General features: G+C 37.8%; 1 protein-coding gene across 5 annotated transcripts in view; it reads right to left on the bottom strand.

Annotated features, from left to right (window-relative positions):
* The window catches only part of KIF2A (kinesin heavy chain member 2A), a 57105-nt gene that overhangs the window by 2588 nt on the left and 39924 nt on the right, over positions 1-14593 (bottom strand). For 3 of the 5 annotated variants that reach the window (XM_015277308.4, NM_001039312.3, XM_046905336.1), the window contains exons 14-18: positions 13633-13837; positions 10700-10810; positions 8134-8201; positions 5375-5525; positions 3731-3832 (exon numbers count right to left, since the gene is read on the bottom strand). In XM_015277308.4, coding sequence (XP_015132794.1) covers positions 3731-3832; positions 5375-5525; positions 8134-8201; positions 10700-10810; positions 13633-13837 — 637 coding nt within the window. Of the gene's footprint in view, positions 1-3730; positions 3833-5374; positions 5526-6362; positions 6477-8133; positions 8202-10699; positions 10811-13632; positions 13838-14593 lie in introns of all 5 variants that reach the window. The other 2 variants (XM_015277306.4, XM_015277307.4) reach the window with 1 other exon arrangement.

Genomic DNA, 14593 nt, shown 5'->3' with positions numbered 1-14593 from the left:
ATCTAGTCCAAATCCCCTGCAATGAACAGAGCCATCCACAGCTAGATCACGTTGCCCAGGGCCCAGTCCAACCTCACCTTGAAAGGTGTCCCCTCCAGGGACAGGGCATCCACTACATTTCTAGGCAACCTGTCCCAGTGTCTCACCACCCTCACTGTGCAGATTTTTTCCTTATATCCAACCTAAATCTACCCTCTTTAAGGGTATCTATCCTTTTGAAACCATTTCCCCATGTTCTACCACCACACTCTGCTAAAGAGTCTGTCCCCTTCTTTCCTGTAGCTCCCCTTCAGACACTGAAAGGCTGCAATCAGATCAGCTCAGAGCCTTCTCTTCTCCAGCCTTTACAGTCCCAGCTCTCTCAGACTCTCCTTGTAGGAGAGGTGTTCCATCCCTCTAATTATTTTTTGTCCTCTTCTGGATGTGCTCCAACAGGTCCATGTCTCTCCTGTAATGAGGACTCCACATCTGGATGCAATACTCCAGATGAGGCCTCATGAGTGCAGAGCAGAGAGGCAGTGCTGGCCATGCTTCTTTGGATGCAGCTCACAATCCGGTTGGCATTCTGTGCTGTGAGGACACATTGCTGGCTTGTGTACAGCTTGCTGTCCACCAGTAACCCCAGGTCTTTTCTGGCAGGGCTGTGCTCTATCCTTTCATCCTCCAGCTTATCTTAGTAGTGGAGGTTGCTTCAAAGCAGATGCAAGACCTTGCACTTGGCTTTGCTGAACCTCATAACGTTCACCTGGGCCCACTGCTCAAACCTGTCTAGGTCACTCTGGATAGCAACCCATCCCTCTGGTGTGTTGCCTGCCAGCTCTGTGTCATCAGCCAGCTTGCTGAGGGTGCACTCAACCCCACCATCAATGTCATTAATTAAGATATTAAAAAGTATCGGTCCCATCACTGACCCCTGGGGTACACCACTTGTCACTGATCTCGAACCAGACATGGGGCTGTTGACTCAATCCTGCAGCCAGTTCTTTGTCCATAGAACAGTCCACCCTCAAATCCATATCTTTCCAATTTGAGAGAGGATGCTGTGGGATACCATGTCAAAGTTAAGACAGATTGTATCAGTGGCTCTTCCCTTGTCCATTAATGCAGTGATATCATCATAAACAGCCACTAGGTTGGTCAAGCAGGACCTGCCCTTGGTGAAGCCATGGTAGTTCTCCCCTGTCACCTCACTGTCTGCCATGTGTCTTAGCATAGCTTCCAGGAGGATCTACTCCATGATGCACAGAGGTGAGACTGACAGATTGGTAGTTCCCCGGGTCATCCTTTTTAGTCTTCTTAAAAATGAGTGTTATGTTGCCTTTTTTCTGGTCACCACAGACTTCACCTGATTGCCACAACTTCTCAAAAATCATCAGGAGTGGCTTGGTGACTACATCAGCTAATTCACTCAGGACTCTGGGATGCATCTCATTGGCACCCATAGACTTGTGGATATTCAGGCTCCTCAGGTGGTCACAAACTTGATCTACACTTACAGTGGGAGGGACATTGCCTCCCCAGTCCCCTTTACTAAACTAAACATTTGAGGGCTGCATGACAAGCAGTTGATCAGAAAACACTGAGGCAAAAAAGTTACTAGCCTCCTTTTGCATGCTGTTACTAGCTTGCCTATGTCACTTGCTAGTCCCTCTTGGACTTTCACTGCTACAGTCAAGGAGCTAAGACAATTATATCCATACTCAAAACCAAATTTGACAGAAGCTGTAAAAGAGAAGAGCTATTTCAAGCTCTATATTGCATATGGTAACTCCTCGCACAGACACGAGTACTGAAAATGGAATGCACTTTTGCATTCCAATAAAAAAGAGTAGCTTAAAAAGTCTTGCAGCAAAGACTGCAACCAGGAGCTTGAAGTTTACAGAACCATGCAAACCTATCTCATTAAAAATGCTTAGATTTAAAAAAGAAAGCAGCTGACAGTTCTAGGCATGCTGGGACTGAAATACTAAAATTAAGCATTTCCCTCTGTGCTCAGCAGCTGAAGTAATATCAAAAGCATAGTCTAAACACCATGTATGTTTTAAGGACAAATGGCACTCACACTGACATAGGATTCATATCACCTAATGTAAACATATACATCCAAGAATCTAAGGAAAACTGACACATCTAGAGCACAATTCATTCCATTGATGACTTTTTTTTTTTTTTTTTAATCATGACAGGTTATTTTGTATCCCAGAATGATCAGCTTCCCAAAGATAGCTGGTAACAGACAACCTCTTCTTGGTACAACCCAGAGATCTCATATTGGTGCTGTACACTTTCACCCATGTCATAAACCATCAAGCGAGGCTGTAAATGTGAGAGCTAAGGCTTGAACACATTTCTTTCTAGTGACTGCTGTGATTAGAAGTAATCTCCGACAGAAGACCAGATGGACACACAGAGGCAGTAACATCTTAAACTAACACAGCTTGTCTCTCCAAGCATTAGGGTATAGCTATGGCATATGCAGTATGACTTTCACACTTTTGCATGTTTTACTTCAGGGCTAGCATTTCCAAACTGAATGTATGAAATGTTTACCATCCTAATGTATTACATGCACACACATCAATGTTCCATTAAATCTGATGCCTACATTGAGGAGGTGTGTGTTTCCTACAGGTTTAATGTCTTGTTATTCTGCAGCAGACATGCCAAATGGACAGCCTGCACTAAGATTCTTAGGTTAAGAACAGAAGGAACTCACACTTCTCGCTGAAAAACAGCAATTCATATTTACTATTACAATTCATTTTCTGACTGTAAAAGGCTTTATGATCACTGTGTTGGAGTATTCCTTCTAATGACTCTGACTATGTGCAAGTGAAAACTTCTATGTATTTGTAAACAGGAAGCAAACAGGCAGTTAGAAAAATACTGGTCTCTTCTGGATCTCAGCATCTTAGAGGAAGATATCAACAGAAGGATACTTGAAGGGAGCATTCTATGAGGGCTGCTCCAAAAGTAACACCTCCTATTTTATTATGTTGGCCCATGATGTCAGGGGTGGATGTTAGTGGTACGACAGTTGAGGCTGAATCTTCTACCAATATTTGTTGGCAGCTTGAGGGGCAGTCTGGCAGAATGACATCATCATAGCATCATAAAACGTCTTACACTGGAGGAGACCTTAAGAATCACCCAGTTCCTACCCCCCCACACCATGGGCAGGATTGAAGTGTGGATAAAGCAGATGTGTGTGCCACTGAATTCCCCTGAATATGGAAAAAATGGCATTCACTGGCATTCACTGATGCTTGCTGAATGTTGCTGGAGACGAGCAGTGGTGACAGCAATGTTGCAAAGCCAAGTTTCAGGCAGCCATGCAGATGCCAAATGCAGACAACCGCAGCATGCAGGCTCTTGTACGTTGCTGGCAAAAATCTGTAGCTAATGGTGGTGACTATGTTATAGTGTTATATAGTCCACTTAGGAATGTGTCTGAGAAGCAAAATTTTATTACATTTCCTGGGACAACAGAAACATATGCTTCTTTTTCGTCCCAGGAAATGTATTAAAATTTTGCTTCTCAGACACATTCCTAAGTAGACCGTCCTACTTGCTCACTACAATGGGCTTCGTGTAATACAAAAATTACAAAATCCCTGGCTGCAGAGTAATGACTAGATTATATCTTGCATTATACACAGGATATGCTCTTTGAGTGGTAAAACCCAAATTCTTAGATTAGAATAAAATGAAACAGAGCTTTGTGCTTTACCTGGAAGACAGTCCTGTGGTCTTCTACTACTTGCTCTTCCATTTCCACCATTTGTGACACAGCTTCATGGAAAGTAAACAACTGTGGAGAAACTTCCTCTTCCTAAAAACAATTAAAATCATTAGCCTGGAAAGAAATGTGGCTACAGAAAATACACTGAATATGTTCCATCACATCATGCAGAATGAAAAGAAATATGCAAAAAGCAGAGCTTGTCGAAGACAGAATTTTATACTTTTCACATAAAATTCTCTAAAAATGAGGGGAGAGGGTAACAAAAAACGAAATGTCAACTGATTTAAATTTAATTCATATTCATTAAACGTTTCCAGTCACTTATCCTTGTGAAAACTGGAGAACACATTAGAAGAGCAAGTTAAAATAGTGGGAAAAATGGTAATTTATAGTAGGTTTCAATACCTAATGAAAACCACATTTTCTATCAAGGCCTTTGCCATGGATACCACAATAGACAGGGAATAATTAAAAAAAAGAAAGAAAGAAAGGAAGAAAGAAAGAGAGAAAAAAAGGATAACAAATTCAAATTCAATATATTTCAGGTAACTGAAATTAAGTTCATTCTTAGGTAGAGAAAAAAGGAATAAACATGAAGAGAAAAATCTATAAGGTATATAGCAGTTAATACATTAGAAGAATGCAGAGCATAGATTTATAAACTAGGGTAGGAAGGACTTCTGCAGCCAGTAGTAGCTAACAATCAAAGGCAAAAGAGCTAGGTAGGTTGCAATTAATTTTTTAGCAAGACAGCATGGTCTCTTATACCATCCCTTTGAAGTCTTTATAAAGATACACTGCAAAGCTTAACTGAATTCCACGTGAACAGTGAAAAAAGTATGATATGAAACAATATCTGTCAGTTCAGTGGTGGATTTCAGAAAGCACTGAGCATGTTCTAGAGACAGTTAATAAAATGAGAGAAATATGCCAAAGATTGCAGACCAAGTGCCTGAGAAACACTGATTTTTCTTTTCTATCGTTAAGCAGTATTTTTACAGATCAAGTTTTAATCTCTGTTGAACATTTAAGGAACCCAGACAAGAGCTGAAAATCAGCAGTGAGAGAAAAATGTCCTTCAGAAGACAGCTCTCTGCTCGTTCAGCCCAGGAAGACATTTTGGGAACATGGTACAGCTTTCCCATAGACAGGAGATTGGGGTTTCTCACCATGAAAATCAAGTTCTTTAGAACAGGAATGATGATTCCCAAATGCAAAGAAAAGCATACTATCTTAAAATGGGTGCTGCATGCCTGAAAAATAATGCTCAAAACCACAAGTGTTTTAAATAAAATGGATTCGTTTCCCAGGATACAGTTAACTGCCAAATATGAGATGGAAAAAATGCACACTAAATAACTGTCAGAATCTAGAGCAGGCACTGGTAAGACATTCAAAGTTCTAATCATCAAGGAAGGTAAAGAAAAGTAAAGCATTCTCCCTTCACTCAGCCTTCCAGAAAACTTTTTTTTTTAAGTTCTGTATGGGTATGAACTATAAAGCGAGAAGATGAAGATGTATGCTATAGTTACTTAATTGCTAACAGGCTACAAATACATATTACTCTGGATTTGTACTTGGATTTTATTTATGATCTTCTCTTTCCATGTAATGCTACAAACCACTTACATTTTGTTCACAAAGCAGTTTAAGATCATCTCTCTGAGGAGAGCTCCCCACACCCCACTGTGTGTCCAAGTCATCAATCTGACTGGGAGTATGGTGTATAATGGGACGGATATCCCCTGCAGCACTTGGATCAATGGTTAGCTCTTTCACCCTACGATTAGAAAATATTTCATTTTCAAATTAGTAACTTTACATGCAAAGTAGCCATCACCACTAAAAATAAAGTTCTAGAGGTTTATATGCAATTTAATTCATTTAATATGGATGACGATGTCACCTTCACAAATTTAATGTGCCATAAATGTATTACTACCAAAAAAAAAAAAAAAAAGGATCATTCAGTTTCAGTTATGTGGAGATTAAAGTTCAGCTTTCAGCAAAAGTCATTTTTTCATTGGAATATTACTCTTCATCAAAATACTAAGAGGGCATGAATCTTCAAACTCTCAACATCAACTCCTTAACAATAACATATGATAGGAAAGTTCATTCAATACTCAAAGCCTGACATGTTTCTTTTTCTGTGCATATAAATATGCTTTAAAAAATTAATCTTTCAATACTCACGAGCTGTTATAAGCAAATCCACCAAAATTCTGAATAAAACAGTAATTTGCAACCAAGTATCCCAGAGAATGACTATATCCTCTGATTAAAATAACTTCAAAAATACACTGATTATTCTATAAAAAGACTTATTAGATTTGGTCCACTAAATATACAAAGGTGACATCACCATTTTATTATTTTTTTAAATGTATGAAGGAAAATAGCAAGCCTGGATAAAAAGGGTGGATGTTTAAGGAGGATGAACAGAATACTGGGAAGATGATTGCAGATCATGCAGAACCATCACCTGCCAACCAAAATAAAAATGAAAAGTATATGTGACTCAAGGCAAGGGTACTAATGAAAATTTGGTCTGTAAAATTACATAGCCAAAACGAAAACTTAAAAATAAAGATTCCATGTATAGAATGAAGTAGACCTGGTGATTGAAGGAGAAAAGTCGTCATACTCATAGGAAGGAGAGAGATCAGAGCGACTGCCACTACCCTGTGAGAAGGGAATGTCCGAAGGACTAATTCCAAATTCCTTTACTCTGCAGCAGCAAAATACAGCAGCAAATTAAGAGAAAATGTTCTTGTAAACACAGTTAAAATAACAACTCTTTGTTTAATATTCTTCTTTAATAGCTTAACATCATAAAAAATAAGTTTTAAATAAAACAATTTTGCTAATCTGCAGGAGACTACAAATGCAGTGTTTTCAAAAGAGTAATCCTGGATTTCAGTCTGTGCTGTTAATAAAATTTGCTCTACATTCAAGATTCTATCAAATTGCTTCATTTAAAGTAAAGTACCAAACCAGTACAGCTACAACACTTTCTGTCCTACCCACTGTCTTTCACTGCACACTCACTGGTGTTCAGCACTTACAAATTATTTGTATTATGAAAACGGTACATTGCAAGAAGAAAAAAAGCTTAAAAAAGCAGAAAACATGAGGCAAATTTACAGTAGTAAGCATTTACCCTCTATCAACATACAAATGTGACACCAAAAGGAAGAAAATGTTTCACTGCAATTACTTTACATACAAGAAATCGGTGTTTAAATGTTTTCGCAGTGTTTTTTTTTTCCCTCTGGTATCAGTTCAACAATAATCAGTTCAATATGTTACATGGGACAGGAAAATCCAATGAGTCTCGATGAACATGGAACTCCTCCCTTTACATTACTGCAAGAGACTTCACAAGGAATGAAATCAAACATGAATTTGAGCCACACAGATTTGCTACTAATTCCCTTGCTCCAGGCACTAACTCAGATTACATGAGGAGTCAGTGGTAAGCTTCTCCAGCACTCTTTTTGCTCATTAGTGGCCAGCCAGGGTTGCACAAGAAGACACAGACATGGCTCTGCTCTTATCTTTTCATTCAGGCAAGAAAAGTTAATTCCAGGCCACTAGGTGGTAGCCTATTCTGAAAAAATGAACAAGATTTCTAATAGCCCATATGTAGCTCGCCTCCTTTGTTCTTTGCAACCTCTGGGTCTTGCTGGAAAACTGTAGCAGATCCAAATGCAACACAGAGAAGATATAAGTAAATAAAGAGAACGGCAGCTGGGAAAGGCTCCTTCTAAAATTACTGAAGAGAAGCTAATGTTTTCAGAGAGCAGTAGCACCAATTCCAGAGGTGCTGACAGTCTCTGGAGGTGATAATTTCCCTACACTGATGACATAATCACTGTTGGATTAACCAGCTCTTTCCCTATGTATTTCAGATTATTTGCCTACAGTTCAGAAGTACAAAATAAGGACAAGCAAAAGTGGAATTTTTAAATGAATAATCTTGCTGACAGATAGATCAAATAGGCTGGTAACATCTCAAAATTACAAGGGGATGAAAAAGCATAGTATAGAAATGTATCTCTGACAGCAAACCCCTAAAGCAAGAGGAGATGTCATAAAAGGGGCAAAAATAGCAACATCTTCAACACTCCTTGCATTCCACACTATACTTATCTCTGGAAAATTGCTTAAATGCAGTTTCTACTGGTTCTTCTGTTATGGTTGCAAAAAGTGACTAATTGAATTAAATGTGAGCCTAAAACATTATTTTGTTTTTCATCTTATTATCAAATGCAAACACTCCAAAATATTCAAGGAGCTAAGACAATTCTACATCATGGAACAACAGTATTCCAAACTTCAGTATTCAATAGCCATATATCTGCTAGTAGTAACATCTTCCATACCTATTTGCGTATCTCAAAGTATTCAGAGTGTTTTCACATGATGCCATCCCTGGAGAAATTGTAGCAATCTGCAGAAAACATGGCAAATGTTAATAGGTTGTTTTGCACAGATGAAAGAGTGGATGAATTCAAATTAACTTTTGTTTTCTCCCTAAAGTCCCCAGTTTCATGCAAGGTACTCTTACTAGAGCAAACAAATATATAGCTGCCTTAATACAATTGACATCTCAAGAACAGACACATGAAGTTAAACCATCAGGTCAGCTTTTGTGTAACTGTAACCTGACATATTAAGAATCCATGTAAACTTCAATTTCCCTCATCTGGCAGCCTTTATATAACTTTAACTTATCACACAGATGTGGAACCTCTAAGATTTTCCTTTTCTGGTTAAATAAAATACCCAGAACATCTCAACTTCTTTTCAGCACTCAGCAAAAATAACAATCAGACAACAGTGGCATCACTACTTGTCCTAGCTTCTCTCTACACTCCATTTTTTTCATTTCTGCTCCTTTCAGGATAGCTATAAAGGCACTTAAAAGGATAGCTATAAAGGATAAACACCTCTATGATCCTACACACCAAATTTTTTGCTGGCAGCACAGCATTGTGAGACTAAAACTGGTGAAGAATAGGTAATCCTGGTTTTCTGTTTTATCCTGCTGCTGACATACCACACAGGGCAACTACTGCAGTGCCAGGAGACTGCTCAAACTCTTCAAGCACATAACGAACAGTTGTTATAGGCAAGTACTACTGCAAATGCTGATACAACTTTCAGGGTGAAAGACTTACTCTGTTGAATAGAAACGTTCACTAAATCACATGTTCTTATGCCCCAACAAGCCTAGTCTAGGAAGGACTGGATGGCTCTGACCCCTCCACCACTCACTTCCTCATTCAAAATTCCAGACAAGGAGGATGGAAAAGGCTGCACTATATATAGACAGGAATATCTTTAAGACCAGGAAACACTGTTCTTCCTACCTTGAATCTACACTGCTTATAAGCCATCAAAGAGGAATCAATGTCCATTTTGGGACACTGAAGTACCCAAGTTCCTACTCGCAACCTAGAGGACTGAGGGGCCTGAATCTTCAGCGATGACTGCAGCACATCCAGGATGCAAAACTGGCTAAAAGGACCATTCTTTATAGCTACGTTATGAATTTCAGACAGTAATACAATATCCTACAGTGTAACTGTGGCAATTAATAACATTTAAGACAAAATATTTATGCTGACTTAATGATAAAAACAATTCACTCATATTTCCACTCACTTTCATGGGGGAGTCTCTTCCTTAGTGCAGAATATACTGAGCATAAAATAAAGGACTATGATCTGTATCGGGTATATCAGGTGTTAAAAACCCTTAGATCATGGATTATTTTTGATGGTTATTGATTGTTGTGCATTTAAACAGGAAAAAAAAGTTATGGCACCTTTAACAAAAGCATAATAAATAAAAAGTCTACAGCAGAACAGAGACATCTTGTAAGCACTTCTAGGAACGTTAAGGGTGTTGGTGAGAACTTCATGAAATATCCGTAACTGTCAATCCTTCTTTGTACAGAGAGTAGTTCCCAACAGCCTAACTTTCCAAATCTTCTTTAGTATTGTGTATACATTAGCTAGCAATGCATTGTTTTGCTTTTGTTTTCTGATTCTGAATAGGATTTGTGAAGTCATGCATCAGCGGAAGGAAAATAAACCCAAATTTTCATTAGAAAACTGAAGGAGAGTAAAAAATTAATAAAAAATGCTATTCTATCACCATTTTCAGACTAGAACTGTAACAAAAAGCTAAAGAGAAAACAAGACTGCACTAACACTGTGGTTTTCATGCTATGGTCTGCAGACTTCTGTGGCCTCTAGACTGATTCCAAGGAATCTGAAAAGTGGCCATCACAAACAAGCCTAATAGCCACTGTTCATTGCAGAGAGCTTGCATTTCCATCAGGGTAGAATGTTATGGAGGCACAAATAAAACAACTGAAAGTTAATGCCTTCATCTGTCCTTTCCACTCCCCGGCAGAATTCTGTTTTTCAGTCCAATGCAAATACACACAAAATACACAACTACTCATCCCATACAGCTGAACTATCCCCACCTCCAACAGCCTAGAGCGTACTCTGATGCCTGTGATACCAACTCTAAATTTACTTTTATCATTTAAAGACCATAACTCATCAGAGTACTTCAGGCTTACATTACCTTCTCAACATTCTGATCCAACAAACAATACTCTTAAACAATTAAGACATTGTTAAAAAAACCACTAACAACAACAACACCACCACTCCAGTCAGAACAGCACTCCAGCTAGGTCCTAGCTAGAAAAGTAGAGCAAGCAATAAGAGGAGGGAACGAGTTACCTGAAATATCGCTGCTGAAAGAGTTCCTCCAAATATAATAGTACATTTTCTTGATTTCTTAGGCTTATAAGTTTAAATGCAACAGATTGCCAGCAGCAAATGACCAGTTCTAAACACAATATCCTGTATTAATAGCTTTTCTCTATGAAATTGTTCATACATACAGTTAACTAAACAAACTTACCATACAGGTACGGGAGTTTTCTCCAATGAATGAATCTCTTAGCACCTGAGTAAGTTTACTTGCTCTGAACGGAGTATGAGGTTTATTTCGGCCTAAGGCTCTAATGCACTCCTGAAAGAACAAAGAGGTTTGTATTTATTCAACCCATACTAAGAAAAACACATAATAAAAATGCGATTGGAAAAAAATCAGATAATACACGTCACAGTAATTTGTTGTTCTCTAAGATATCATTAAAGTTTACCATAAAAGTTTTGATTCAAGAAGTGTTACAATTTTTACCCCTCTGCAAGTCCAGTAGAGAGGTAGAAACCTAAAACAAACCTAGGAATGCAAAGAATTTCCTGAATCTCATCCAGAACTTCAACATATACTGTATCCAACAACAACAAATTCAGTCTTGCTGTTAAGCCTTCCGACTAATAACCATATCTGACTACCAGCTATAGAAGCCTGAATGACCCAGAGCCTCTACCAGCAGAAGTCTGGATGGTGACGCGTTAACTCTTCTCAGTTAAAAGCAATAGCTATGATCCTGACTCTGCCACTGACTTTCTTTACAGGTCAGATGAAAACAGCATAGCCCAAACTGTATAAAAGCTTCCACAGGTCACATGCATAGCAGGTATAACTTCATACTGAGCTAGTCAAACTTAGCAAGTACTTCAAAACATAATCATTTTCTGCTTTAAAATATTTCTCATTTGGAAAAAACAGGCATAATGTTTTCTCTCTTGCTTATAAGGGTATGAGGCTAAACAAATATCTGCAACTTGCTGGAGAGTTCTAGTGAGAAAAATATGGTACAGAAGCAAATATTAATAAATTACTATAAAAGTTATAGCAGCAACTATGTACAACAGTGCAAGCTACCACTCTTATAACCTGATCATCACTCCTGTCCACTCAGAGTTCAAACATCTGCTAATAAATTACTCCTTATATAAGAAGTTTGAACAACTTCTTCTAAAACCCATACTGGAAACCATGGGATACCAGTCCAAGAAAGCACAGCAACTGTGAAACAGCATATAACAGAACTGAAAAAAAAGGATTCAGTCTAGTACTATCATGATATAGAACAGAACAGACACAATGGCGAGTTGGCTTTAACAAATAATTTAAAAAATAAACAAACGAACAAAAAAACTCATCAGTAGAATTTTATAGAATGGACAGAGCTCAGGTAAACAGAAAGACTGAAGCTCACATGCAAATGCCTGAAAAGGTTTCAATATTATAGGTGAGAAAGGCAATGCATCCATTGAAATTTTTGAATTGGTCTGTATGTTACTGCTATATTTAGATAAGGAAAAAACAGATTAGATATAACAAATGTATATGCTGAATTAGTGGTACAGCAACTTACAAGTGAGTTAAGCTATTATAACTCATTACAGTGATTTTCATTTAGCTTATTATTGAAAAAAAAAGACAAAACAGAACCGTATTGTCTCCTTAATTATGTAAAAATTATAGGAGGACTTCCCCAGCTTTTAAACTTAAATAAATAATAAATATTTATATAAATAAAGTTTTTAGATAGCTTTTCTTTTCATCATAGCATAGAAAACCAAATAAAGAAATAACAACACTGCTTTCATGTAGAGACATTACAGAAGTAACCTTTTCTATCAACATCTGAACATGCTAAGACTGGATGATCACACGTGTGAATAGCAAATCTTGGATTAGCACCGAAGTTTACTCTTCCAAACATACCAGTTTAATATGAACTTGAAAATAACTTCAAGAGTGTTGGAAATGAATGGCACAAACTGCAATGTTTTTTGAGACAGCTGAAAAATGGTAAATTATAGTATCAATGTGAAACAGTTATATCTTACTGTACCACTGTTAAGACTTCTGCAAGACCTTCACTTATTTTTTATTTTCCCTCCTGCATATGAACAAGATTTCAATCTCCAGTATAGCAACAGCATAATTTTTCACCATAATTAAACAGACGAATTGTATGAAAACTAACTATATTGTATGGGTATGCTCACTAAAGTTAACTGCTTATTTTATGAATTTCTTAAGTAAAAGGAAAACAACACAACTTTATTCAATCACAGTTGGAAAAAAAAAAGTGATAAAATCAACACAATGCTACCTGCACTATTTATTTTGATTCTACATCAAAACAGGCCACAGCTTTGGAATTGCTGGTTTCAGTTTTCAACGTGCCACGCAGTTTCATAATGACACGGTATAATTCTGTGCTTTGCAAAATTTGTTTAGAAGCAGAAAAAAAAATATTTAGACTGAATCTCTTCAGAACATTGCAAAGCACAAGAAAAAAAAAACATATCTGAATATTTAAACAACATTTATTGGTGAGTTCGGGATTGATGTATGAAAATCTGTAATAGTATCACTTAATTTCGTATGGAGAGTAGCCAAAAACAGGTCTCACTGTTAAAGAATTAATCCATTCATTAGTTCTTTCTTGATATACTGCTGTTGTGGTGTTTTCCTCCTTAGTGAATTAATTAACAGCAGTGAACAAATGTCATTTTATGCTTTTATTTTAAAAATATACATGTATACACAGACAGGCAACATACTGAGACGAGTAGGAAAACTTCCAGTTAGTATTTCAGAACTTAAGTGGCAAAGTTAACTCTCCTCACATCTTCTTCCATTTTAGACATACATTGGAAAAGTCTTCAAAATTCAAGGTAGTTCTGTTTGTTTCTGTTTAAAACTACATGAAAAGTGATAGTACAAGTTTCTGCAATGTTTCTGTTTGGTAATGACCAGGTGTTCCTTCAGGCATTCAGAGGAAAAAATCAATGCATTATTTTACCTGTCACACCAGTAGACAATGTAGACAAGCAAAGCCTGAAAAAACACTTGTTTTAATGGTCACTGCTATTTTATGTAGAAAGCTTCCATCTACTCAAATGCAATGGAAACATTTCAGTTACCTTGAGTGCTAAAAGGCTCTTGTTAATTTCAGCTCCTTCCAGCCGCGTCTGTCTGTCTGCACTGGAAGTATCAGCTCCTCTTTCATTTCCAGCCAAATCTATCAAAGAAAATTTACCGTGCAATTTCCCTTTCCTTCGGAGAATAATCTGAAACACTGCATGGCTTCGAGATGAGTGTGCATTTGCAGATGTCTGACCAGATGTCCTTTGAACAAAAGGAGAAAAGAGGGGAACATACAAACATGTGAAGGACCACACATGTTAAACATATATTTAATACATGTATGAGGGCTGTTCTGAAAGTAATGCCTCCTGTTTTATTCTGCTGGCCAATACCATCAGGGGTTGATGTTGGTGGTATGGCAGTAGAAGTTGAACCTTCCACCAACATTCCATTGGATTTTTTTGCCATGTGACAGATGGCAGCACAGGGGCAGTCTGACAAAATGCCATCCAACAGGGAAGTGCAGATGAAGCAAAGGTGTGTCCTCAAATTCCTCCATGTGGAAAAAAAGTCTGACATTCACTGACTCTTGCTGAACATTGCTGGAGATCAGACAGTGGATGTGAGCACAGTGAGATGGTGGGTGGTATGTTTCAGCAGCTGCAACAGCAACATGAAAGACAAGCCATGTTCCAGATGGCAATGCAGATTTTTATGAGTGCGGCCTGTAGGCTCTTGTTCATCACTGGCAAAAAATGCATAACTAGTGGTGGTGATTATGCTGGAAAACATGTTTTGTAGCTGCGAATTTGCTCTATCAAGTGGCGTTATAGGGCTCTCTCTATCTGTTGTAGTTTCCATGGAAATAAATAAGAGGTGTTACTTTCAGAATAACCTACATGCTTTCAATGCAGAGTCCTGTTTCTTCTTACCCACACTGGCAGCATGTCTAACATGCTGATAGACACTGGAGATATAATCCTAATAATACAGTGTGCATGGCAGTTACATCTCTCT

This window comes from Gallus gallus, chromosome Z (assembly GCF_016699485.2).
Source record: "Gallus gallus isolate bGalGal1 chromosome Z, bGalGal1.mat.broiler.GRCg7b, whole genome shotgun sequence".
In the NCBI taxonomy this organism is placed as follows: Eukaryota; Metazoa; Chordata; class Aves; order Galliformes; family Phasianidae; genus Gallus; species Gallus gallus.
This window is presented reverse-complemented; position numbering and strand designations above follow the sequence as displayed.